The 24,200-nt window shown below is 44.8% G+C and overlaps 2 protein-coding genes across 2 annotated transcripts in view; one reads left to right on the top strand and one right to left on the bottom strand.

Moving 5' to 3' along the window:
• The window catches only part of coro7 (coronin 7), a 177,975-nt gene that overhangs the window by 65,664 nt on the left and 88,111 nt on the right, over positions 1-24,200 (top strand). The gene's annotated exons all lie outside the window — the stretch shown is intronic.
• Positions 1,591-22,825, bottom strand: LOC119979029 (vasorin-like). Its single transcript, XM_038820999.1, has 2 exons — positions 22,565-22,825; positions 1,591-4,183 (listed from the first exon to the last, which is right to left on the bottom strand). Exon 2 carries the CDS (start codon positions 4,165-4,167, stop codon positions 2,212-2,214), a length of 1,956 nt encoding a protein of 651 aa, XP_038676927.1. The 5' UTR covers positions 4,168-4,183; positions 22,565-22,825; the 3' UTR covers positions 1,591-2,211.

Genomic DNA, 24,200 nt, shown 5'->3' with positions numbered 1-24,200 from the left:
CTGACTGTTAAAGGCCACAGGCTTGTGCTGTGGCAACTGGGTTGAGCTGGTTAAATAATCTAATTACTAAACTCCTAAAGCAGGACACTGCTAATCCTATTATTAGCTTTCTTGTTTGTGCCCTAATTCTAATAGAAGTCGCCTTCCTGCAGAGTGCAGGTGTTTTATTAAATAATTGGCCCAGCTCGTTCCTGGGCCGTGGGCCTAATCCCCATGGCAACATGTGGAAAAAAAAATCCACTGCATTCCAGCAGCACCTGTCTTGCTGCCTGGAGGTAGAAGGCTGTGGGGAGGAAAGGTCACAGGTCAATCTAAAGTAAAGAGGTTTTCTAATGAAGCGGAGTCCAGGCTTGGAACTTTACAGCTGCAGTTTGAAATTTGCCAGATCAAATCTACACGCTGACACAGCAGGGCGACTAGGCCTGGTGGTGTTTCAACTTTAGTACTTAATGAAATTTCCTCCCAAAATCTCAATCTCTAAGTGAAGCTTGTACATTGTGGATAGCAAATATTGATCCAGGTTGATGGGTGGTGCTAAAAGCACTTTAATTTTTTTAATAAATGAGCTCATGGTGTTGATCCTGACAACATGTTTAAAGGGTGTCCTGACAGTGGAAATCTTGGTGATGGTTATTGAGCACTTTCGTAATACAGCTACAAGGGGTGGCGGAGTGGTTAACACTGCTACCTCATGGCGCCGGGGACCCTGGTTCGATCCAGGCCCCAGGTCACTGTGCTCCAAGCATTTTCAAAGGAGGGCCTTCAGGATGCGTGACAACGCAGAATCGCTGAGCAGAAACTTACAGCCAAGTTCCGCATACACGAATACGGCCTCAACCGGGACCTTGGATTCATGTTGCATTACATTCACCCCCACCATCTGGCCTGGGCTTGCGAAATCCTACCAACTATCCTGGCTTGAGACAATTCGCACCTCTTTAACCTATGATTATCCCTCTCTCCAGTCGCTCCATCTGGACCTGTAAAGACTTAATTACCTGCAAAGACTCACATTCAAAGTATTGTTGCATCTTTGACTCTGTCTATATATATATATATATATATATATATATATGTTTCTGGAACCTACCTCTTCATTCACCTGAGGAAGGGGCAGGGCTCTGAAAGCTAGTGATTCGAAACAAACCTGTTACCTGGTGTTGTAAGACCTCTTCCTATGCTCACCCCAGTCCAACGCCGGCATCTCCACATATTGGTCTTTAAATGACAACTGTTCTCCCGCTCTGCAGTCTCCCTTGTGTTTTTGTCCCTCCCAGTTCTGTTTCTATTTCTGAGATAACGAAGAGCCTGGAATTTGAACTCCGACCTGCACGTTGATGGAAGGGGGACGGAATCCCTCCAGTTGGTGTGATAATTCAGACCATCCTGTCCCTGGTACAGTCTTGGCTATATTGCCAAATTTACCATACCTTCCCCCCTCCCTCAGTGGTGTAAGCACTTGACTCTTCACCTTGTGTTTTACACCTTGTTTGGCCTTTCTATCATTTCTCCTCTGTATTGCTAGCACTCCATCCAGTCTCCTCACCTTTAATACCTGGCTGTGTAACAAAACAGGCCAGAGCCTTGATGTCACTTCTCTAGAAAAATATTTATTTGTTTACAAATATCGTCATGTACATTGTGTGCTTGATTCGGTTACGTTTGGCTCAGCAATATACAGCAATTAATGGTGGGCCGGGTAGTGGCGAGTGCATGTGTGACCATCACCGGCTCTGTTCCCCTGCACTGTAGCGCTGTTGGGGAATGGCGACGGTTAATATGGGGTGTGATTAGCTCTGGACCATTATCCATGAACTTCATGGATTGAAACCACTCGGACTCTGGCCATGCAAGCCATATATTGATACATGCAGATAGCTGTCTCAATAGCGAAGGCGGCACTAGTGATATTTACAGTGATACTTTGGAAAGATTTGATCATCTTTGGTTGGAGTTTCACAGGGACTCTGTCGAACCATTGAATGCCGTAAGTATATCCCAGTTTGAAGTGTACAAAATATGGTAAGGAAATCTTGGACAAGATTGATGCTTTACATCTACTGGATTTACTTGAGAGATTGAAATGGGACTGCCTCAGTGCACTATGTGCAACTCCACCTTTGGTTGGAAAGGACTTTTTCATTGAAACAGTGAGGTTTTACAGCTGTAATCGGGCTTTAGAAATTCACATTAATCCCTATGAATGGAAGGTCACAAAGCTTTTGAGCTGTTGCTTTGGTGATCTTGAATTAATGGCACTTCACTCTGCAGAGCAAGGCATTCCTGTTCTTTCCAAGTGCTGGATGAGACCTTTCCTTCTTGTGGACTGGGTTTGAGCCCTTCCACATCGTAAGGATGTGATTCTCCTCCCTGAGCAGAGTTCTTTTGTTTTTTCCGGCAATAAAGTGTGATGACAACTGCCAGCAGTAAGGCGAGGAACATGCCTGTGGCTGCTGGCCAAATCACACTAGTCAGGTTACCATCGTCTGCCTGTATGAATGGAGTCAACTGTGTCATCGGTAGTGTCTGTATGACTACGCAAGGCTCTTCTTTAGTGCTGGCCTCTCCCAGAGCTCCAACACAGATCTGATACGTTGAGTTGGGCCAGAGGCTTGGAATCCTGTATGTTGGCAGGGACGTTGGGATGTTGAGTGACACTGGCCTGGGGTCTGGACCTGACCAGTTCTTGTATGTTAGCCGGAGCCCCTTGTAATAAATGGGCGAGTGTTTGAAACCTTCCAGGTTTAATGTGACTGAAGTGCTGGTTATTTGACTAATATTCACAGGAATTTTTTGATAAGTCTGGAGATCAAAACTACCATTTGCTTCCTCACAGAGTGGTCCATGGAAGCCAGCTCGACATATGCATACGAGTTGCCCATACTTATCCAGCTGGCAAATGCCTCCATTGAGGCATTCTGTGGAGAGGCAGTGATGTCCCTTTGTGCTCAGTTGTTGATCTATTTCCGTGATGGCTCCAAGTGTGGCTCCACCATTGAAGGACACTGGTTGTCCTGGCAGGCGTGTGGCTTTGTGACCCACTGTTGGTTTCTTGGTTGTGGTTGGTGATGACCGTGTGGTGGTTGTGGCACTGATGGGCATGGTGGTGGTGGGACATCCAAAGTCACCATAAGTTAACTTGTTGAGTGGCTTCCCAGCGTTGACTGGTGGGTAGTGACAGCGAGTCTCTTCTCTTCTTTGGAGGAGAGCACTGTTGACCCGTACCCATTGGGCAAACCAGCTGAGCTGGCAGACACAGTTGTAGGGGTTTTCGGCGGCTGTGAGGCTCCTTAAGTTGGGGAAGAGGTCTAGGAAACCCTCAGGAATGGTCATGAGACTTAACCCACTGATGTCCAGTTTCTGAAGGTTTCTCATGTGCTTGAAGTCCTCGCCCTTCAACTGAGAGATCTTGTTGTTTCCCCGTAGACTCAAATAGGTCAATTCATTGAGCTGCTGGAGTGCGGCTGCCACTGTCACCAGCTGATTGTCTGACAGATCCAGCTCCTGAAGATTCCTCATGCTCTTAAACATCTCATCATCTATGGTACTGAGGCCAAGTCCAGCCAGCTTTAAAGATTCAATCTCTGGTGCCTGGATGCTCCTGAGTTCCGTGTATGGGATGTTGTTTCTGCTGAGATCCAACAGGAGGAGAGTGGGAAGTTGTAGAGGAGGAAGGCGATGGAGAAGGTTATCCTGCAGCTTGAGCTCAACTAGATTAATTAGCGTGTCGAAAGCTGCTGGGTGGATGGTCTTGATCTTGTTTTGCTGTAGGTATAATCGTTCCAATTCTTGCAGCCCAGAGAAGGTGCTGTTGGTGATTTCGGTTATCTGGTTGGACGATAGGTCCAGGTTGGAGAGCATGCTTAGCGACTGGAAAACTTCCTGAGGCAGCCTGCTGATTTTATTGTGGGACAGGTGCAGGAGCTTCAGTTCCTCCAGCCCTGCAAAATCCTCCTTGTGCAGGGTGGAAATGGAGTTCTCAAAAGCATAGATGCTGGACGTGTCAGGAGGGATGTGTTCGGGAATGGCAGACAGTCCTGTCTTGATGCACCACAGCATTCCTGAGGTGTCGCACTGGCATTTCGTTGGGCAGCAGAGCACAGAGAGCAGTTCTGTCAGCAGCACCAGAATGGTCAGCCAAGGCAAACTGTGCCACGAGGTCCTCATCGTGGGACAACAATCTCTGTGGGGACAAAGAGGAATTAATTATGTGGAGCCACCCAAAGGGTTAGTGGCAGCAAGCCGGAGTGCAGCCAGTTAGCTAAACTGTGGAACCCAACATGATACAGAAGAATGGAAGTACACTGGTGGTATCATACTCTGGGTTGGGAGAGGGAAAGGGGGTGTCATGGGAACTGTGCGGTGAGCAAGGGGAAGGACCAGCTTGAACAGAAACATCGTCAATCACACTGGGTGAAGTTGGAGATGATGTGGATCGTACCAAGTTTCATTTAAAAAAAAATAATTTAGAGTACCCAATTAATTTTTTCCCATTTAGGGGCAATTTAGTGTGGCCAATTCACATACCCTGCACATCTTTGGATTGTGGGGTTTGGGAATGGGATGGGGAGTTGAGGAATGGGTTATGTTGTGAATTCTTGGCTGGACCTGATTGGGGGCAGCTGTCAAAAGTGCCAAACTGCAAATAAAATGATTGAAAACTGGACAGAATATTAACAGATTTAAAATTCTAAATAATATTTCTGACTTCAAAGTTTGCAGAAGCGTCATTCTGGGTTGAAGTGTTTGCAGAGATGCTCCTCTGACCCTTTTGCCTGTTCAGCTGTGGAGGGAGGGGGAGGGTACTGTGAAAAGGGCAATGGCCCTGATGGCAAGTAAGGATCTTCTGTTGGTAAAGTTACTCCCCTCTCCCTTGCAGTATCCGAGGAGAGACTGTACCCATGCCATGTCCTTTCCCCTCAAGGCGAGACTGCATTCTAATCCCTCACCCACAGTGAAGCCAGAGCAAGGCTTTCTGCCAGGAACTGTCTTGTGTGCCTGTAATGAGAAGGAGGTGATAAGGGAACATTCTCTCCCTCCATAGGGAAAGGGTATTTTTAGAAATGTTGATTCATTCCATACTATTTTAATTCCATACTATTTCCAGACCACACCAGGGGACAGTTGGGGAAGAGGAATGTTCAGTAACAGATTGAATTAATAAAAAGGACATTCTTTAAAAAAAATTCCCTGCACTTCCTCCACTTGGAGCACAGGCAGAACCAGTCACAATGTGAACAAGCAATTGCAACACTGCCATACGGAAAGGAAAAAAATAAGACTTGTTTTAAAGTAGTGCATTTAACAACCCCACAACATCCAAAGTGCTTTACAAAAAGCTCTACTTTTTGAATTTAGTCACTGTTGTGATGTAGGGGAACCTAGCCACCAGTTTGCACATTGCCAGAACCCACAAAGCTGCAATGTGATCATTTAAAAAAAATAAAAAATTTTTAGAGTACCCAATTCAATTTATTCAATTAAGGGGCAATTTAGCGAGGCCAATTCACCAACCTGCACATCTTTGGGTTGTGGGGGCGAAACCCACACAAACACGGGGAGAATGTGCAAACTCCACACGGACAATGACCCAGAGCTGGGATTGAACCTGGGACTTCGGTGCCGTGAGGCAGCAGTGCTAACCACTCTACCACCATGCTGCCCTTCCACAATGTGATCATGACCAGATCATTTGTTTTAGCGATGTTGATTGAGGAATAAATATTGCTCCGGATAGAGGAGTAACATCGCTGCTATTCAAAACCGTGCAGTGGGGCCTTTTACATCCAGCTGCAGATAGGATCTTGGCTTAATGTCTCATCTGCAAGATGGCATCTTGGATAGGGCAGCACATCATTCTTCTCTCAACCACTCGTTCCCTTTATATTTCTTCTTTCTCTCTCTGCCAAACCGGTGACGGTGACTAAGCCTGGAATGCCCCATATCAAATTTACAGCCCTGTTCACAGCACAATAAGCTGTCGTTTCCATGGAATTCAGTTTAGTCTCAAACTTAGCTATGGCATTGGAAATATCAACACATCTTTTGGACTTGAAAACTCAGGAGTGAGTGGGATTAGCATGTGGGAGTGGTTCTTGTGTGGGCTGTCTATCAATGTAAGAGACTGGGCTGCAAGTGCTGTGAATTATAAACAGGAGGCTGCTCTATATGGCAGGAGTAAGCACCCAGATCAGAAGATGTGGGGCATGTGCCCATTGCCAGCTGTACTGAGACGGCTGAACAGATGGAGGGATCTTTGGTGCCAGCAGTCCTGGCCTGTGTTTATCCTGTGAATGGCTGGTTTCTCTTATGCTGCCCAGACTCCAGGAGTGCATTGTTTTACACTTATTTTAATCAACATTGCTTAATATGTTATTGTAGCTTCCTGCAAACAGTGACTCCAGAGAAACATCTATATAAACTGTTTTTAATTACAACACTTGCATTTCTATAGAACCTGTATCTTAGTAAAGCATCCCAAGGCACTTCACAGATCCATTAGCAAACAAAATTCCATACTAAGCTGAGATATCATGGCAGATGACCAAACTGGAGGGGCGGGGGGGGGGGGGGGGGGGGGGAAAGAGAGCTGCTGTGTTGTGTGCCTTGGCCACCTGAGGTCGTGATTAAAATTAGGGATGCGCAAGAGTGCAAAGATCTCTGGGGATTGTGGAGCTGGACCCCTCCCACCCGGCTTACTCACTCTTCCAACATCTTCCATCGGGCAGGAGATACAAAAGTTGAGAACACACACAAACAGATTCAAAGAGCTTCTTCCCCACTGTTACCAGACTCCTAAACGACCCTCTTATGGACTGACCTGATTAATACTACAATCCTGTATGCTTCACCCGATGTCTATGTATTTACATTGTGGACCTTGTGTTGCCTTATGTATTTTCTTTTTATTTTATTTTCATGTACTAAATGATCTCTTGGAGCTGCTCGCAGAAAAATACTTATCACTGTACCTCTGTACACGTGGCAATAAACAAATCCAATCCAATCCAAGTTATCAATCCAAAGTCTTTTCCCATTTTTAGTGCTGATGTGGAAAATCCTTCTGCTCTGTCAATTTCCAAAGTCTGGGTTTGGCATCAGCTGAACTCCCTGGCTGTTTTACTCTGTCTAAAATTCTTACAGCACCGCCTCCTGAAAACCGGACTGACTGTCTGATCCTCTGTCTGCGCTGGAGCTAGATGATCATCGTGGCACAAACTTTGCAGTGTCCTTATTCCTAACTGGAAGCTGTTCAGCTGCTGAAGGCTGAGTGAGGGGAATGATGAGATCAGGTTTTAACTCTTATGTTAGATAAACTGCAGAAAGGCAGTGAGTTAGGGCCATGACCAACTGTGCTCCAGTCTATTAACTGCATGTGATTCTGTGACCTGAGACCTTCCCTGTTGTTTTTCTTTTTTTTCTCTTAAATTTACAATTCATACTCAATTATGTTTTTCCAATTAAGGAGCAATTTAGTGTGGCTAAGCCACCTACCCTGCTCATCTTTGGGTTGTGGGGGTGAAACCCACGCAGACGAGAGGAGAATGTTCAAACTCCACAGAGACAGTAACCCGGGGTCAGGATCGAACCCTGGTCCTCAGTGGCGTAGGCAGCAAGGCTAACCACTGCGCCACCCTGCCACCCTAGACCTTTCCTGTTGAGTGTGGTCTTACAGTACCCAATCATTTTTCTCTAAGGAGCAATTTAGCATGGCCAATCCACCTACCCTGTACATTTTTTTTGTGTTGTGGGGGTGAGACCCACGCAGACACGGGGAGAATGTTCAAACTCCACACGGACAGTGACCCGAGGCCGGGATCGAAACCGGGTCCTTGGCACCGTGAGGCAGCTGTGCTTACCACTGCGCCACCGTGCCGGCTTGATTCTCTGCAGCCTTGTTGCTGCATGCTCCATTCTTTGCACGTGTTGGTTACAGCAATGTGGGAGGAGGTGGGCTATGCTTATCTCTGGTCAGATATAAGTTAGGGTCTTTATTGAAGCTCGTGACCCCAAAAGCTTATCCCACAACATCACGGGAATTGTTCATGATTTGGTGAAAGTATGACCCTCTGATATAAAGCTGCATCCAAAATTAGGACTTGTGGCGTCCCTGTACCCTGTTGGAGATGGGACAGCACCAAATGCCTGCACATGTCTCGGGGAAGAAGAGATTTCGAGGAGCTCTCCATTTCCTCAGAAGGGGCCTCACGGTAGCATGGTGGTTAGCATCAATGCTTCACAGCTCCAGGGTCCCAGGTTCGATTCCCGGCTGGGTCACTGTCTGTGTGGAGTCTGCACGTCCTCCCCGTGTGTGCGTGGGTTTCCTCCGCCGGGTGCTCCGGTTTCCTCCCACAGTCCAAAGATGTGCGGGTTAGGTGGATTGGCCGTGCTAAATTGCCCGTAGTGTAAGGTTAATGGGGGGGATTGTTGGGTTACGGGTATACGGGTTACATGGGTTTAAGTAGGGTGATCATTGCTCGGCACAACATCGAGGGCCGAAGGGCCTGTTCTGTGCTGTACTGTTCTATGTTCTATGTGTTGAATATTTGAGGTCAGATCGACTTTGTCGAGGAATGGGGGTGGAGTTGAATTAAGTTGTCTATCGGGGGGGGGGGGGGGGGGAGAGGGGTGGTGCTTAAGTGAGCAGAACTGCAATAAGTGGCTTGGTCGTGTGATAGGGAAGTTATGCATAAAGCAGGAAGGTCGATGGATGATCGTAAGAGAGAGAATGCTGGAGTAAGTTGCAAGAGGTGGTTATTGCAAATTCTAGCAGTAACTGAGAGATTGGGATTTTAGGGATATGGTGAGAAGGAGGCATGTCACTTGTTGCTTGGACCACTGGCCTTTTTACAGTTACTATTTCCTGTTACCCATTGCACACTCACCAGTGTAACTATTTTGCATGATTGGTTTGGTCTTGAAGGGTATTTGTATACGATGGTGACATGGTGGTGTGGATTTGGGTCTCTAGCGGCTTGAGAAATGTGCAGCCTGACTGTACGATCTTCCCCATTCCCTCCCTCAATGTTTTCCATCCTTCCAAAAACAATATGACCGTGCACTGTACCTCGGGGTAAGATAACATTGCCACGGCCTCTGGCTTATTTTTCCAAGGGAATATTTCAAGATGTTGGCTGTAATGTGAGATACTGCTTTTCACTGCGTTGGTGTAGGGCAGACACAGCCAAGCTGTGGAGAGCTTCCTGCTCCAACCCTGGCAGCTCCTGTATGACAGGAAGTGGGGTAGTGGAAAGATTTTTCCATGCAGTTCAGCACAGTGCAGGCAATGTCTGCAATTTATAGAATCCTAGAATGGTACAGAAGGAGGCCATTAGGTTTGTTGTGTCCGTGCTGATGTTAGTATTCCACATGGGACTCCTCCCATCCTACTTCATCTAGTCCCCTCTGCATATCCATCTATTATTTTTTCCCTCATATACTTATTGAATTATTAGATTTGAGAGACCTGAGTTCAAATTCTATCCTGGCAGCTGGTGGAATTTACGTTCAATTAATGAATAAATCTTGAATATAAAGTTTTTCTCTGTAATGGTGACCATAAAACAATGGGGTTATCTTACTTAAAACGTATGAAAAAAAAATGCTGGATTGCCATAAAACTCATCTGATTCACTAATGTCCTTTAGAGAATGAAATCTGCCATCCACACATGGCCTGGCCTACCTGTGTGAAGACCCACAGCAATGTGGTTGACTCTCAACTGCCCACTGAAATAGCGTGGCAAGCCACTTAGTTGAACAAGTTGCTACAGAAAAGTCAAAGACGAGTGAAACCGAATCTTCCACCTGGAATCACCAGGCACTGGAAATGACAAAGGCGCATCCTGCCCAGTTGACTGTGCAAAGTTATCCTCACTAAATATGATGGGGCCAATGTTAAAAATTGAGCTTTCCCATAGGCTAGTCAAGCAATAGCCTGATATTGGCTGGAAGATGATTTGGTGAGCGTGCCTATGTCCTAGACTCCTCCATCACCAACTCTGGGTTATTTCCTGTCCCACAGGCAGGACAGCCCTAGGAGAGTTGACATCTCAGCAGTATATAGTGGGGGGGGGGGGGGGGTGGCACTAGGACCCCACAAGATTGACTGGACTCCATTCAGTTTCATGAAAACGGGTCAAATGTAGACTAGGAAAATTCCTGTTGATTATCACCTAATTCCTTCACTCAGCTGATAAATCCTTACTCTTCCATGTTGACACCAGTTAGAAGAAACATTGAAGGTAGCAAAAGCACAGAATGTATTCTGGGTGGAATCTTCATTCCCCATTACTAGTAGAGGCTCAGTATCACCTTGACTGACCAAGTTGGCCAGGTTCTGCAGGACGCATTTGTCAGACTGGGTCTATGGCAGATGCATCTGTTCATGACAGTATTCATAGACCATCACCCATTCCTATGGAGACAAAGTTTTGACTTCACATTGAGGATGCCGTCCATCGTGTTGTGTGTCACTATTTCTGTGCTAAATGGGATAGATTCAGTACAGACATAGCTCAAAATTGAGGATCCATGAGGTGCTGTTAAGCTGCCATCAGCAGTAGAATTGTATTCAACCATAATTTGTAACCTTGTGGTCCAGCATATTCCTCCCACTACCATTACCTTCAAACCAGGGGATTAACCCTTTCAGTGAGGACTGTAGGAGAACATGCCAGGAACAGTACATGCATATCTACAAACTAAGATGCCAACCTGGTGAAGCTACCTGGTGGAAATCAGGAATAGTAAGGTGAAAAAGTCACTGATAGGAGTAGTCTATCGGCCACCAAATAGTGACGTTATGGTGGGGCAGGCAATAAACAAAGAAATAACTGATGCATGTAGAAATGGTACAGCAGTTATCATGGGGATTTAAATCTACATGTCGATTGGTTTAACCAGATCGGTCAAGGCAACCTTGAGGAGGAGTTTATAGAATGTATCCGCGATAGTTTCCTAGAACAGTACGTAATGAAACCTACAAGGAAACAAGCGGTCCTAGATCTTGTCCTGTGTAATGAGACAGGATTGATTCATGATCTCATAGTTAGGGATCCTCTCGGAAGGAGCGATCACAATATGGTGGAATTTAAAATACAGATGGAGGGTGAGAAGGTAAAATCAAACACTAATGTTTTGTGTTTAAACAAAGGAGATTACAATGGGATGAGAGAAGAACTAGCTAAGGTAGACTGGGAGCAAAGACTTTATGGTGGAACAGTTGAGGAACAGTGGAGAACCTTGCAAGCGATTTTTCACAGTGCTCAGCAAAGGTGTATACCAACAAAAAGGAAGGACGGTAGAAAGAGGGAAAATCGACCGTGGATATCTAAGGAAATAAGGGAGAGTATTAAATTGAAGGAAAAAGCATACAAAGTGGCAAAGATTGGTGGGAGACTAGAGGACTGAGAAATCTTTAGGGGGCAACAGAAAATTACTAAAAAAGCTATAAAGAAGAGTAAGATAGAGTATGAGAGTAAACTTGCTCAGAATATAAAAACAGACAGTAAAAGTTTCTACAAATATATAAAACAAAAAGAGTGGCTAAGGTAAATATTGGTCCTTTAGAGGATGAGAAGGGAGTTTTAATAATGGGAGATGAGGAAATGGCTGAGGAACTGAACAGGTTTTTTGGGTCGGTCTTCACAGTGGAAGACACGAATAACATGCTAGTGACTGATGGAAATGAGGCTATGACAGGTGAGGACCTTGAGAGGATTGTTATCACTAAGGTGGTAGTGATGGGCATCTAATGGGGCTAAAAGTAGACAAGTCTCCTGGCCCTGATGGAATGCATCCCAGAGTGCTAAAAGAGATGGCTCGGGAAATTGCAAATGCACTAGTGATAATTTACTAAAATTCACTAGACTCTGGGGTGGTCCCGGTGGATTGGAAATTAGAAAACGTGACACCACTGTTTAAAAAAGGAGGTAGGCAGAGAGCGGGAAATTATAGGCCAGTGAGCTTAACTTCGGTAGTAGGGAAGATGCTGGAATCTATCATCAAGGAAGAAATAGCGAGGCATCTGGATAGAAATTGTCCCATTGGGCAGACGCAGCATGGGTTCATAAAGGGCAAGTCGTGCCTAACTAATTTAGTGGAATTTTTTGAGGACATTACCAGTGCAGTAGATAACGGGGAGCCAATGGATGTGGTATATCTGGATTTCCAAAAAGCCTTTGACAAGGTGCCACACAAAAGGTTGCTGCATAAGATAAAGATGCATGGCATTAAGGGTAAAGTAGTAGCATGGATAGAGAATTGGTTAATTAATAGAATGCAAAGAGTGGGGATTAATGGGTGTTTCTCTGGTTGGCAATCAGTAGCTAGTGGTGTCCCTCAGGGATCTGTGTTGGGTCCACAATTGTTCACAATTTACATAGATGATTTGTAGTTGGGGACCAAGGGCAATGTGTCCAAGTTTGCAGACGACACTAAGTTGAGTGGTAAAGCGAAAAGTGCAGAGGATACTGGACTTTGTCTGCAGAGGGATTTGGATAGGTTAAGTGAATGGGCTAGGGTCTGGCAGATGGAATACAATGTTGACAAATTTGAGGCTAAATATTATTATTTAAACAATAAAATATTAAAGCATGCTGCAGTGCAGAGAGACCTGGGTATGCTAGTGCAGGAGTCACAAAGTTGGTTTACAGGTGCAACAGGTGATTAAGAAGGCAAATGGAATTTTGTCCTTCGTTGCTAGAGGGATGGAGTTTAAGACTAGGGAGGTTATGCTGCAATTGTATAAGGTGTTAGTGAGGCCACACCTGGAGTATTGTGTTCAGTTTTGGTCTCCTTACTTGAGAAAGGACGTACTGGCACTGGAGGGTGTGCAGAGGAGATTCACTCGGTTAATCCCAGAGCTGAAGGGGTTGGATTATGAGGAGAGGTTGAGTAGACTGGGACTGTACTCGTTAGAATTTAGAAGGATGAGGGGGGATCTTATAGAAACATATAAAATTATGAAGGGATAGATACGGGCAGGTTGTTTCCACTGGCGGGTGAAAGCAGAACTAAGGGGCATAGCCTCAAAATAAGGGGAAGTAGCTTTAGGACTGAGTTTAGGAGGAACTTCTTCACCCAAAGGGTTGTGAATCTATGGAATTCCTTGCCCAGTGAAGCAGTTGAGGCTCCTTCATTAAATGTTTTTAAGGTAAAGATAGATAGTTTTTTGAAGAATAAAGGGATTAAGGGTTATGGTGTTCGGGTCAGAAAGTGGAGCTGAGTCCACAAAAGATCAGCCATGATCTCATTGAATGGCGGAGCAGGCTCGAGGGGCCAGATGGCCTACTCCTGCTCCTAGTTCTTATGTTCTTATGATTAGGGAAGAGCAATAAATTCTGGTATTACCAGCAATATCTACATCACTAACAATTTTTTAAAAGAAGAGCCATCATTTGGCTAGCTTTATCCCAACCACTGATTTAAATGGCTCTATTTCCAGCACTGCTGCTTCCACTCCATTAAATCACCGCAAAAAAAATCCACCTCGTCTTCCCTTTGTCTTTTGTTTCCAATTATCTTTTAACTGTACTCTCTGACCCTTCTACCACTGGAAATAGTTTCTCCTTATTTACTGTATCAAAATTCTTAATGATTTTGAACCATCTTGATTGAATCTCCTCTTAAACCTCTCTGCTCTTAAAGAGAATGATCCCAGCTTCTCAAGTCTCCATATAATTTGAGTCCCTTTTCGAATCATTGAATAGAATTGTTACAGCACAGAAGGCCATTTGGCCCATCGTGTCTGTGCTGGCCCCTCCTAAAATGCAATTCACACTGCCATTCCCCTCCCCTCCCCACATCCTTACACATTCCTCCTTTTCAGATTTCAAATGTAGACATATTTATTGCACAGACGGAGGCCGCTCTGCCCATCGTGTCTGCGCAGGCTGGAAAATGAGCACCACCGTCTAATCCCAGTTTTCAGCACTTAGTCTGAGCCATGGAGATAACAGGACTGTAGATACAAACCCCATGCACCTTTTTAAAGGAATTGAGGGGTTCTGCCTCTATTAGCCTGTTCGGCAATGAATTTTGGACCCGACCATACTCTAGGTGGAAAGAAAAAACCCTCACTTTTCCTCTAATCCTTCTACCAATCATTTTAATCTGTACCCCTAGTCACTGACCTTTCTACTAAAGGAAATAAATCCTTCCAATCCACACTATCCAGACCCCTCAAACCCTTGTACAGTTCAATCAAATCTCCCATCGGCTGCCTTTGTTCAAAAGAAAACAATCCCAGCCTCGCCAACCTTTCCTCATAGCTGCATTTTTCCAGTACCAGCAAAGTCCTTGTAAATCTCATTGTACCGCTGCTAGTGCAATTACATCCTTTCTGTAATGAGGTGATCATAACTGCATGCAGTACTCGTGATCTAGCTCCAGCATATCCTCCCTGTTCTTTTATATTTTATGCCTCAGCTAATAAAGGAAAGTGTCCTATATGCATTCTTAAATTGCCTTATTTTAAAAAAAAAAATTTAAGTAGACAATTATTTTTCTTTTCCAATTAAGGGGCAATTTAGCGTGGCCAATCTACCTAACCAGCACATCTTTGGTTTGTGGGGTTGAAACCCACGCAGACATGGGGAGAATGGGCAAACTCCACGCAGACAGTGACCCAGGGCCGGGATTCGAACCCGGGTCCTCAGCACCACCGCAGGCCCAGTGCTAACCACTGCACCACATGCCGCCCTTTAAATAACCTTATTAACCTGTCCTGCTATGTTCAGGGATCTGTGAATATTCCCTCCAAGGTCCCTTATTTTTTCTACACTTCTTGGTATCTTCCTGTTCATTGTGTAATCCTTTGCCTTGTTTGACCTTCCCAAATGCATCACCTCGCATTTCTCTGGATTGACCTTGTTTCCTGCCACTGAACATTTGCATTGAGCTTGCTACATTCCCCCCTGGATCCCATGGACCTTATCATAAGCTTTGTTAAAATCTGTGTAGTCCACATCAACTGCACTACCCTTATCAACCCTCCTTTCAAGTTTGTCAGACACTATCTTCCATACTGACTATCCCTCATTCCTCTGTGATTTTCTAAGTGACAGTTAAACCTGTCTCTCAGAATTTATTCCAATAATTTGCACTCTACCTAGGTTAGATGACTGGCCTGTAAATATTGGGTCAATTTTTAAACAAAAATACACTGTTGGTAGTCCTGCACTCTTCTTCCACCACGCCTTCATCCAGCCGTTTGCTATTTCCTCTCTGGTTTCTTTTAAAAGGTTGAGGTACATTTCTTTCGGCCCTGGTGATTTATCCACTTTCAAAGATGTTAATCTCCTTTCTCTCACCTTATGTTTATCACAAATATTTCATACTCTTCCCTTTTGTATCATCCGCCTCTTGTGAAAACAGACACAAAGTATTCATTAAGAACCATACCACTCTTCCACCTCTGCACACATAACTTTTTGGTCTTTTATGGCCCTATTCTTTTCTGAGTTGAGTTATCTTCTTACTCTTTTAATAAATTTAGAGGACCCAATTATTTTTTTCTCCAATTAATGGGGAAATTTAGTGTGGCCAATCCACCTAACTTGCACATATTTGGGTTGCGGAGGTGAAACCCACGCAGACACGGGGAGAATGTGCAAACTCCACTCAGACAGTGACCCAGGGCCGGGATTCGAACTCGAATCGTCAGCGCTGTAGGCTGCAGTGCTAACCACTGTGCTACGTGCCACCCTTTTACTCTTAATGTATTGATAAAACATCTTTGGATTCTCCTTTATTTTACTCGTCAATAATCTTTCATGCCCTCTTTGTTTTCCAAATTTCCTTTTTTGATTGTCCTTTCGGCTTTGTGATATTGAGTTCTCGGTGTTTGACAAGTTTTCCATTATCTTGTCCTGTATGCTCCTTATCCCTGGTGCTATTCTAGTAAATCTCTGCATCTTCTAACATCCGTCCTAACGTGCAGTGCCCAGAATTGGATGTAATATTCCAGCTGGGGCTTAACTAGTCATTTATAAGTTTTTAGCAGAAGTTCTGGCTTTTATATTTGAAACCAAGGATCCTGCATGCATGTTTAAAGTCACCGTATTGTGTACATTGCATAATGTACATGCAATCCCAGCAGTGTAATGTAGCTCAGTCAGGGTCAGTTCCAGTTTGATAGTCCATGAGACACAAGAATGGTGAGCTGACTGGAAAGTTTGGAGTTTTTACATGTCAGTCTGAGGGGGGTGGGGAGCAGGCTGGATACTGAATAAAGCATTTATCTGCAGTTTGATGGTCTGGCTGAGATGGATCCCAGCTCCCTTCAATCCAGTACCACTTTGAAAGGAGAATTTTATTCCCTGCCTTGCTAGCTGCTCATGGTAACTCATTCCAAGTTACAATAATCCTTAATAGGAATGGGGATTATCTGACATGGCATTTGATGAAGGCTCGATTTTTGACATGTTTGTTATTGTCACTATAAGCCCAATGGTTGCGGCCTGGAGAGATTTCTCTGCCTATATCCATTGTCATGTGACCCAGGGTGCGCAAGCCCCTCATTACGCTTTCACCAACCTCTTCGAGTGTGCACTCGGAACCTGAAAGCAAAGCAATGACGAAGGCTGTTTGATCACCATGAACTGCTGTTTAACATGGAATTTGAATTAAACGAAGGAAGGCATTCGGTGCAACACAACAGCACTGGTGCTAAGAAAGAACTTGCATTTATACAGTCCCTTTCCCATCCACAGGAGATCCCAAAGTGCTTTACTGTCAATTAATTATTAAGTGTCGCCACTTGGTGCACAGCAAGATCCTCCCGCAATGCAGCAAATGTTCATTTTAGTAATGTTGGTTGAGGGATAAATATTGTCCCAGGATACCAGAGAGCACTATGCTGCTCTTTGGCATAGCGCTGTGATCTTTTACATCTTGAAAATTTTCAATTGAAGAGGGAGCCAGCATAGATTGTAAAGGGTGGATTATGCCTGATAGAATTTTAAGAATTGACAAAAATATTGAACAGGGGAATGTCTATGGATGTCAGGGATCTGGGCTTCCAGGAGGCAATTGACAAAGTCACCCATAAGAAACTGGAGTAGAAAGGCAGCATGGTGACGCAGTGGTTAGCACTGTTGCCTCATGGCATGGAGAACCCAGGTTCGATCCCGGCTCTGGGTCGCTGTCCGTGTGGTGTTTGCACATTTTCCATGTGTTTGCGTAGGTTTCACCCCCACAACCCAAAAAGATGTGCAGGGTAGGTGAATTGGCCATGCTAAATTGCCCCTTAATTGGGAAAAATACTTTTTTTGGGTTGTGGGGGCGAAACCCACGCAAAGGCTGGAAGAATCTGCAAACTCCACGCGGACAGTGACCCAGAGCCGGGATCGAACCTGGGACCTCAGTCGCGTGAGGTAGTAATGCTAACCACTGCGCCACCGTGCTGCTCTTGATGGTGGTACGTTATTGACATAGTTAGAAAATTGGCTGACAGAGAGAAGGGATAATGGTAAAGTACTTCAACTGATCAAATAAACTAGTGGTGTCCCACATGGATCTGTGTTGGGGTGCAAACTATAGTATTCACTGTAGTTATCAAGGCTCAGATAATGGGATAGAAAACCTTGTATCCAAATTTGCTGATGACACAAAGATAGTTAGTATTGTAAAACATGTAGATGACATAAAATTACAAAGCAATAGATTAAGTGAATGGATTAAACTTGCAAATGGATTTCAATATAGTTAAATGTGAGATCATCACTTTGGAATTAAAAAGTATAGGATATTTTCTAAATGGTAAAAAGTAAAAAAACAGAGGCGGTCTAAAGAGACTTTGGGATAACACACAGAATCCATTGAATCCCTACAGTGCAGAAGGAGGCCATTCGGCCCATTGAATCTGCACTGACCCTCTGAAAGAGCACCCTACCCAGACCTTCTTCCCCCACCCTATCCTCAACCCCACCTGACCTGCAAACCCCTGGATGTTAAGTGCAATTTTTTTAGCATGGCCAATCCACCTAACCTGCACATCTGTGGACTGTGGGAGGAAACCGGAGCACCCGGAGGAAACCCACGCAGAGACGGGGAGAACTTACAAACTCGACACAGACTGTCACTCAAGGCCAGAATTGAATCTGGGTCACTAGCACTGAGACAGCAGTGTTTGCTGCCGTGCCAATCATTAAAATGTGATGCACAAGAACAGAAAATAATTAAAAGAGCTAATAGAATTCTGGCCTTTATCATAGAATCATTGAATTTACAGAAGACCATTCAGCCCATCACGTATGCACCAGCCCTTGGAAAGAGCACCCTATCCTTACACCTTCAGCCTATTCCTGTAATCCTACCTAACCTTTTTTGGACACCAAGGGCAATTTAGCATGGCCAATCCACCCAACCTGCACATCTTTGGACTGTGGGAGGAAACCGGAGGAAACCCACACAGACACGGGGGAGAAAGTGTAGACTCCACACAGACAGTGACCCGAGCTGGGAATCGAACCTGGGACCCTGGAGCTGTGAAGTAACAGTGCTAACCACTGTGCTACCGTGCTGCCCGACTAGGAGACGAGAATGCAATGATGTAGAAGTAACGCTTCAACCAGACAAAGCCCTGGCTAGATTGCACCAGGGATACAGTGAGCAGTTCTGGGCATCACACCTGAGGATGGATATATTGGGTTTGAAGGGAGTGCAGCGTACATTTACTAGAATGATACCTAGACTGCCAAGGGTCAAATTACATGGAGAGATTACATAAACTGGGTTGTATTCTGTGAAATTTAGAAGACCAAGGGGTAATTTGATTGATATTTTCAAGATATTAAAGGAAGTAATTGGGTAGATAGAAGCTAATTCACCTGGTTGGGGAGTTTAAGACTGGGGACAAAGCCCCCAAGAAATTAGAAAACATGCAAAGAACAGTAACATTTTGGATTTCTCTTTCACGTGTGAGAATTGATGGTAAGTTAATTGTTAATTTTAAATGTAAGGTTGATAGATTTCTGTTGGGGCAAAGGCGAGTATATAATCTCATTGAATGGTGGAACAAGGGGCTAACTGGCCTACTTCTGTTCCTCTTTTTACATTCACCTGAGAGATTGGATGAGACCTCTGATGATTCAGACCTCCCGCTGTACTGTACTGGCAGTGTCAGTCTGGATTTTGTGCTCAAGTGGGTCTTGAACCCACAACCTTCTGTGAATCAGAGACAAGTACTACCGGCTGAGTCATGACTGATCCCTTCTGGGTTATTTACTCTGAGCACAATGCTCCTTCCCCATTTCATTCTATACCTGTTATTTCCTTATACTTAAAAAATATATACTGCGTGATTCTGCTAATTCCACTGTGATGACTTCCTTACTGTCGTGGAAAAAGGCCCAAATCATTTCCTGTCACTACATTCAACCCTCACCCTTCAAGATTGTTGTTGCATCGACTATGAACTTTGGCTTTCCTCACGGGGAACCAGGAGCTCTGTCCTTACAACTAGCTCTGCCATTCAGAACGATTTTGTTTCAATTGTGAGAGGCAGAGGCTAAGTGAGGGGTTTTATCTTCACCGTTCCAACCCGTGCAACAAACTCCTTTTACATTTAACACAGGGTGCTGGGGGAGAGGGGTTACTGAGTGACAGTGAGAGGGAGCTGGATTAAAATCGACAGATAGTCAGTAACACAGGGCACTGTGGTGCGGGGGGGGGGGGGGGGGGGAGGGGCTTATTGAGTGACCGTGTGAGAGAGCTGGATTAACATTGGTGAAAAAATAGTCCGTGAAAAAGGTGCAGGGGGAGGGGTGGCAGGATGATTTTGTGTGCGATAAGAATTCTGGCATTATGTCCCTCCCTGAGGGTTTGCCTTGAGGAGGAGATGAGATGATGAATGAGTTCTGAGGCAGCAGTGAGCTGTCAGTCGACATATCTGACATTCCCCATTTGGGCAGCTCCAGTCTGAATGCAGCTTGACCCTTGTGAAGGATTATGCTGGGGCCAAATCCTCAGACCAAATCCATCTGAAAATCTTCAGACAAAAAAAAACAACTCCTGTCGAGCTCGCCACTTTTTAATTAAAGGCCGGTGGCAGCTAAAAGCTTGTTTACTTTTCTCTTTCTCAACCCTCTTGTCCAAAGATTGGCCTCTGCTACTCACTGGCTCCAGGAGTGAGCTCCACCCCTGCAAACCATCCTGAGGTAATGAGAACATTATTGTAAATTCCACTCCTTAGCAGCTACAGAAACAGGATCCCCTGTTTTTTCTAAAACCCATAGACACCACATTCTCTAACCACTGCCAAGAAAAATCTCCACAGCACCAACACTATAACTAGGAACCTTTGATTTCACTGCCTGCTGTCGTGGAGTGGATAGTCTCCCTATTATTCATAGGTAGTGAGGGCTTCCTCTTGTCCTGTGTCTGGGGGAGTGACATCCTCTGGTTGTTCTGTCAGAGGGGTGTGTCAGTCTCCTGTTACCCTGTGTCAGGGGGAGGCAAACGTCTCCTGTCACCATGTGTCAGGGGGAGTAAAGATCTGTTGCCCCGTGTCTGGGGAATGTGAATTATTTTGTTTCCCTCTGGGGGAACTAGGGTCTCCTGTTGCCTTGTGTCTGAGGGTGAGAGAGTCTCCTGTTTGTCTACTTTTCTGATAGTCAGGATTACTTCCATATCTTTCTGTGGCAGATTTCTTAAAAGTGCATTGTTGTAAGTTCACCATAATTTGTACGGACAGCGAAAGATATAATTCAATCTGCTTCTGAAAGGAGATCATTGCTGCACCGGTTCCTATCCTAAAGTTTGTACAGAGCAGTGAGGCTACACTTTTACTTGTAAACTCCCGCCTTTTCAATGGAACAACTTGAAGCAAGGTCAGCTGGTAATTCAGGCTTGTCCTGTTCCGCTACTAGCGTTAATTTGCCAGCATGATGATTACCTTATCTTTTGCATGACAGAATAAACAGAAACTCCATTCCCAACCAGAGTAACCCTTGCTCTGCTGAATATGCAGGATCTCTGTGCTGTTACAGTGAGTAACCCATACCCTGCTGAATAAACAGTAGCTGTGTACAGTATGGCCCTTACCCTGCTGAATAAATGGCAACTCTGTACAATTACAAAGGTAGTAATCCTTACCCTGCTGAATAAACAGCCCTGATAAATAAACAGAAACTCATCAATAATGGGATGCCGGAAACCATTGTTTCCGGTTGGTCCCTGTCATATTCTCTATTCCCTTGTCAACAATTTCATCCTGAGATCTGCAACATCACCTGTCTCTACTCCTGGCATATCACATCTACTGTTGAAACTCTCATCCATTTCCTTGTTACTTGTAGTCTCCAATATTCCAATACTCTTCTGACCAACCTCCCATCTTCCACCCTCTGTAAACTTGAGCTCATCCTAAACTCTGCTGTCTGTGTCTCAACGCTCACCAAGTCCTGCTCACCTGTCACCCATGTTCTCTAACCTACATTGGCTTGGCTCAGCAACATGAATTAAAAATTCTTAGTCTTGTGTTCAAACCCCTACATGGCCTTCCCCCTCCTTATCACTAACATTTTCCAGTCCTACAATCCATATCTTTCAATCTGGCCTTTTGTGCATCATTCATCCCTTGACCCCAACATTGGCAGTTGTCTCTGTTTCAGCTGCCTATGCTCCAAGCTCTGGAAATATTTTCCTTGTACCTTTCTGGTGATCTCTCTAGTTTCCTTTAAGAACCTCCTGAAAATGACTGAGTCTTTAATGCCCCAATCCTAACATCCACTTCCTTAACTCTGTGTCCATTTGCATCTGATCATGTTTCAATATATTGGTGTTCTCTATATGAATGCAAAGTAAATGCACCATTACTCTGAATAAACAGTAACTCCAGTTATGTGGTAAATACCCCTTAATCTGCTGAATAAGCCCTATCTGTAGTTATAAAACAAGCATACTGTGCAGACCGGAGTGAAGTTTTATCTGTAGCTCTGAACCGGAATAATCAGTACGTTACTAGTTTCTAATTCACTTACTGAAGCTATGCCTTGATAAATTTAGAAATTCTGTTGAACTCTTTCATGAGCTTTAGATCTTTGACTGGTTTGGGGTTGTTTTAATACCTCTCAGATGTTTGAGCTTCTAGCAGCTCACTGTTTTGTTTTTTCTTTTTTTAAAATAAATTTAGAGTACCCAATTCTTTTTTTTTTCCCAATTAAGGGGCAATTTAGCATGGCTAATCCACCTACCCTGCACATCTTTGGGTTGTGGGGGCGAAACCCATGCAAACACGGGGAGAATGTGCAAACTCCACACAGTGACCCAGAGCCGGGATCTAACCTGGGATCTTGGTGCCGTGAGGCACTAACCCACTACGCCACCGTGCTGCCCCAGCTCACTGTTTTAGGTGCTGGACTAACTGTATTGAAGGATTTGGAAGTTGCTGCTTTCTAATAAATGTGCACAGTGGCTCAGATAAGAGAGCACAAAGTGACCTTCTTCACAAACAGACTTGCCTGCTGTTTTGTCGGGAAATTTTGTTTCAATTCATTGACTAGAGCCTGGAGGCAGTGAGCAGAGCTGAGTGATTGTGAGAGGCATAAAAACAATCTTACCTTGTTCACCGCATGCAGTGAGGAAAAGCAAGTATAACGCGGTGACCTGTGGAGTGTCGGGTTTCGCCTCAAAACTAGCAGGATGCTTCAATGCGAATGTGGACTGGGTGCTCACCGGGAGAGACTGAGAGAGCCAGGAAAGAGCAAACAGCATCTCAGTCTCCCCCCCCCCCACTCCGCTCTACTCCAAGGGATCTGGCAAAAAAGCAATGCTAATGAATGCAATCTGTGCTTTTCACAGAGAGAGGGAGGACGAGAGGGGAGGGAGCTGTAATTGCCACTCCCCTCTGACTGGAGAGACATGGGCTGGAGCCTCATTAACCCTGTGAGTGCTGCCTGGATAACATACCATGAAATGTTACATCTTATACTGTCTGTTTGGAGAGGGTGACAGATACAAGGAATTATTCAGTGGGATGTTTTCCTTGTTCTTGTATAAAATGACCATAACCTACCAGCTGGTATTTGAACATGTAATTGTTAAATCAGCCTGTTACTGTTTATAATGGTAACAACTGTTCCAATTCACGTCACTCAATCCACTGGTTCCCAACTGGCCAGTTTGTAATTAACTTGGTCAAACAGTGTAACAGGTCACCTGGAACAGTTTCAGATGACTGGATCGACGGTCTATTTAACTAGGCCCCAAACACCAATATCCCCCCCCCCCTTCCCCTCCCTCCCCCCCCTCCCCTCCTCATCCTGTGTAAAGTGGTGCTTAAACTGTTGATTTTCTAGTGAAGCCAGTTCCCTGTCTCAGAGTCTGGCAATATCAAGCATTTTATCTGGGTACAGTTTCCTCTTCCTTTAAGTAGCAACCCATTCAAAATGCACCCCTTTCTCAGAGTTCAAATGAAGCTCGTAATATCATCCTGGAGCCATGTTTCCAGAGTAAAATATCCTGAGGCTCTTCTACTTGCTCATGATGCAGGTGCCTTAACCAAGGTATCTTGTTTATTTGGACCCAGGTGTCAGCACAGACTGATGCTGGTGCTTGTTCGCTAAGAAATACATAGAACTGTGTGGAACAGGAACAAACTTGAGATGACTTGTCATTGGGACAGGTGGTCTCCGGAAAGCACCGAGAGATTGGGAACCAGCAGATTAGAAATTCTCCACTCTGAAGGCCTTGCCCGTGACCCTGGACCAACAAACCATTAAACAGGTACTTTAACATTTCACACACCGGCAGCATTGATCACATTGATTAAAAATCAAACCTATGGGCATGGATGGTCTTTTTGCCAAAAGATATAAAAGCATGAGACACACACACAGCTCAGGCAGATGTAATGGGTTCAAGTCCTAAAATCCAGGCTAATACTCTGACCCAAAGCAATGAACCTCTGGAGTTGTACAGAAGGATTGGTACTGAGGGAGCGCCGCAGTTCGAGGGTCAGTACTGAGGGAATGCTACACTGTTGGGAGGGTCAACATTGAGGGAGTGCCGCACCTTTGGAAGTTCAACACTGAAGGAGGGTCAGTGCTGAGGTAGTGCTGCATTGTTGGAAGATCAGTACCGAGGGGATGCTGAACGGTTGGCAGGTCAGTATGGAGGTAGTGCCTCATCGTTGGAAGGTCAGTACTGAGGTAGTACTGTACTGTAGGCTCAGTATTGAAGGAGTGTTGCATGGTT

This window comes from Scyliorhinus canicula, chromosome 15 (assembly GCF_902713615.1).
Source record: "Scyliorhinus canicula chromosome 15, sScyCan1.1, whole genome shotgun sequence".
NCBI classification, from domain to species: Eukaryota; Metazoa; Chordata; class Chondrichthyes; order Carcharhiniformes; family Scyliorhinidae; genus Scyliorhinus; species Scyliorhinus canicula.
Note: the sequence above shows the minus strand (reverse complement) of the source record. Positions and strands in the feature narration are given on the sequence as shown.

Excerpts from the sequence above, each read along its gene's own strand:
- LOC119979029 (XM_038820999.1), bottom strand. The coding sequence starts at position 4,167 with ATGAGGACCTCGTGGCACAGTTTGCCTTGGCTGACCATTCTGGTGCTG.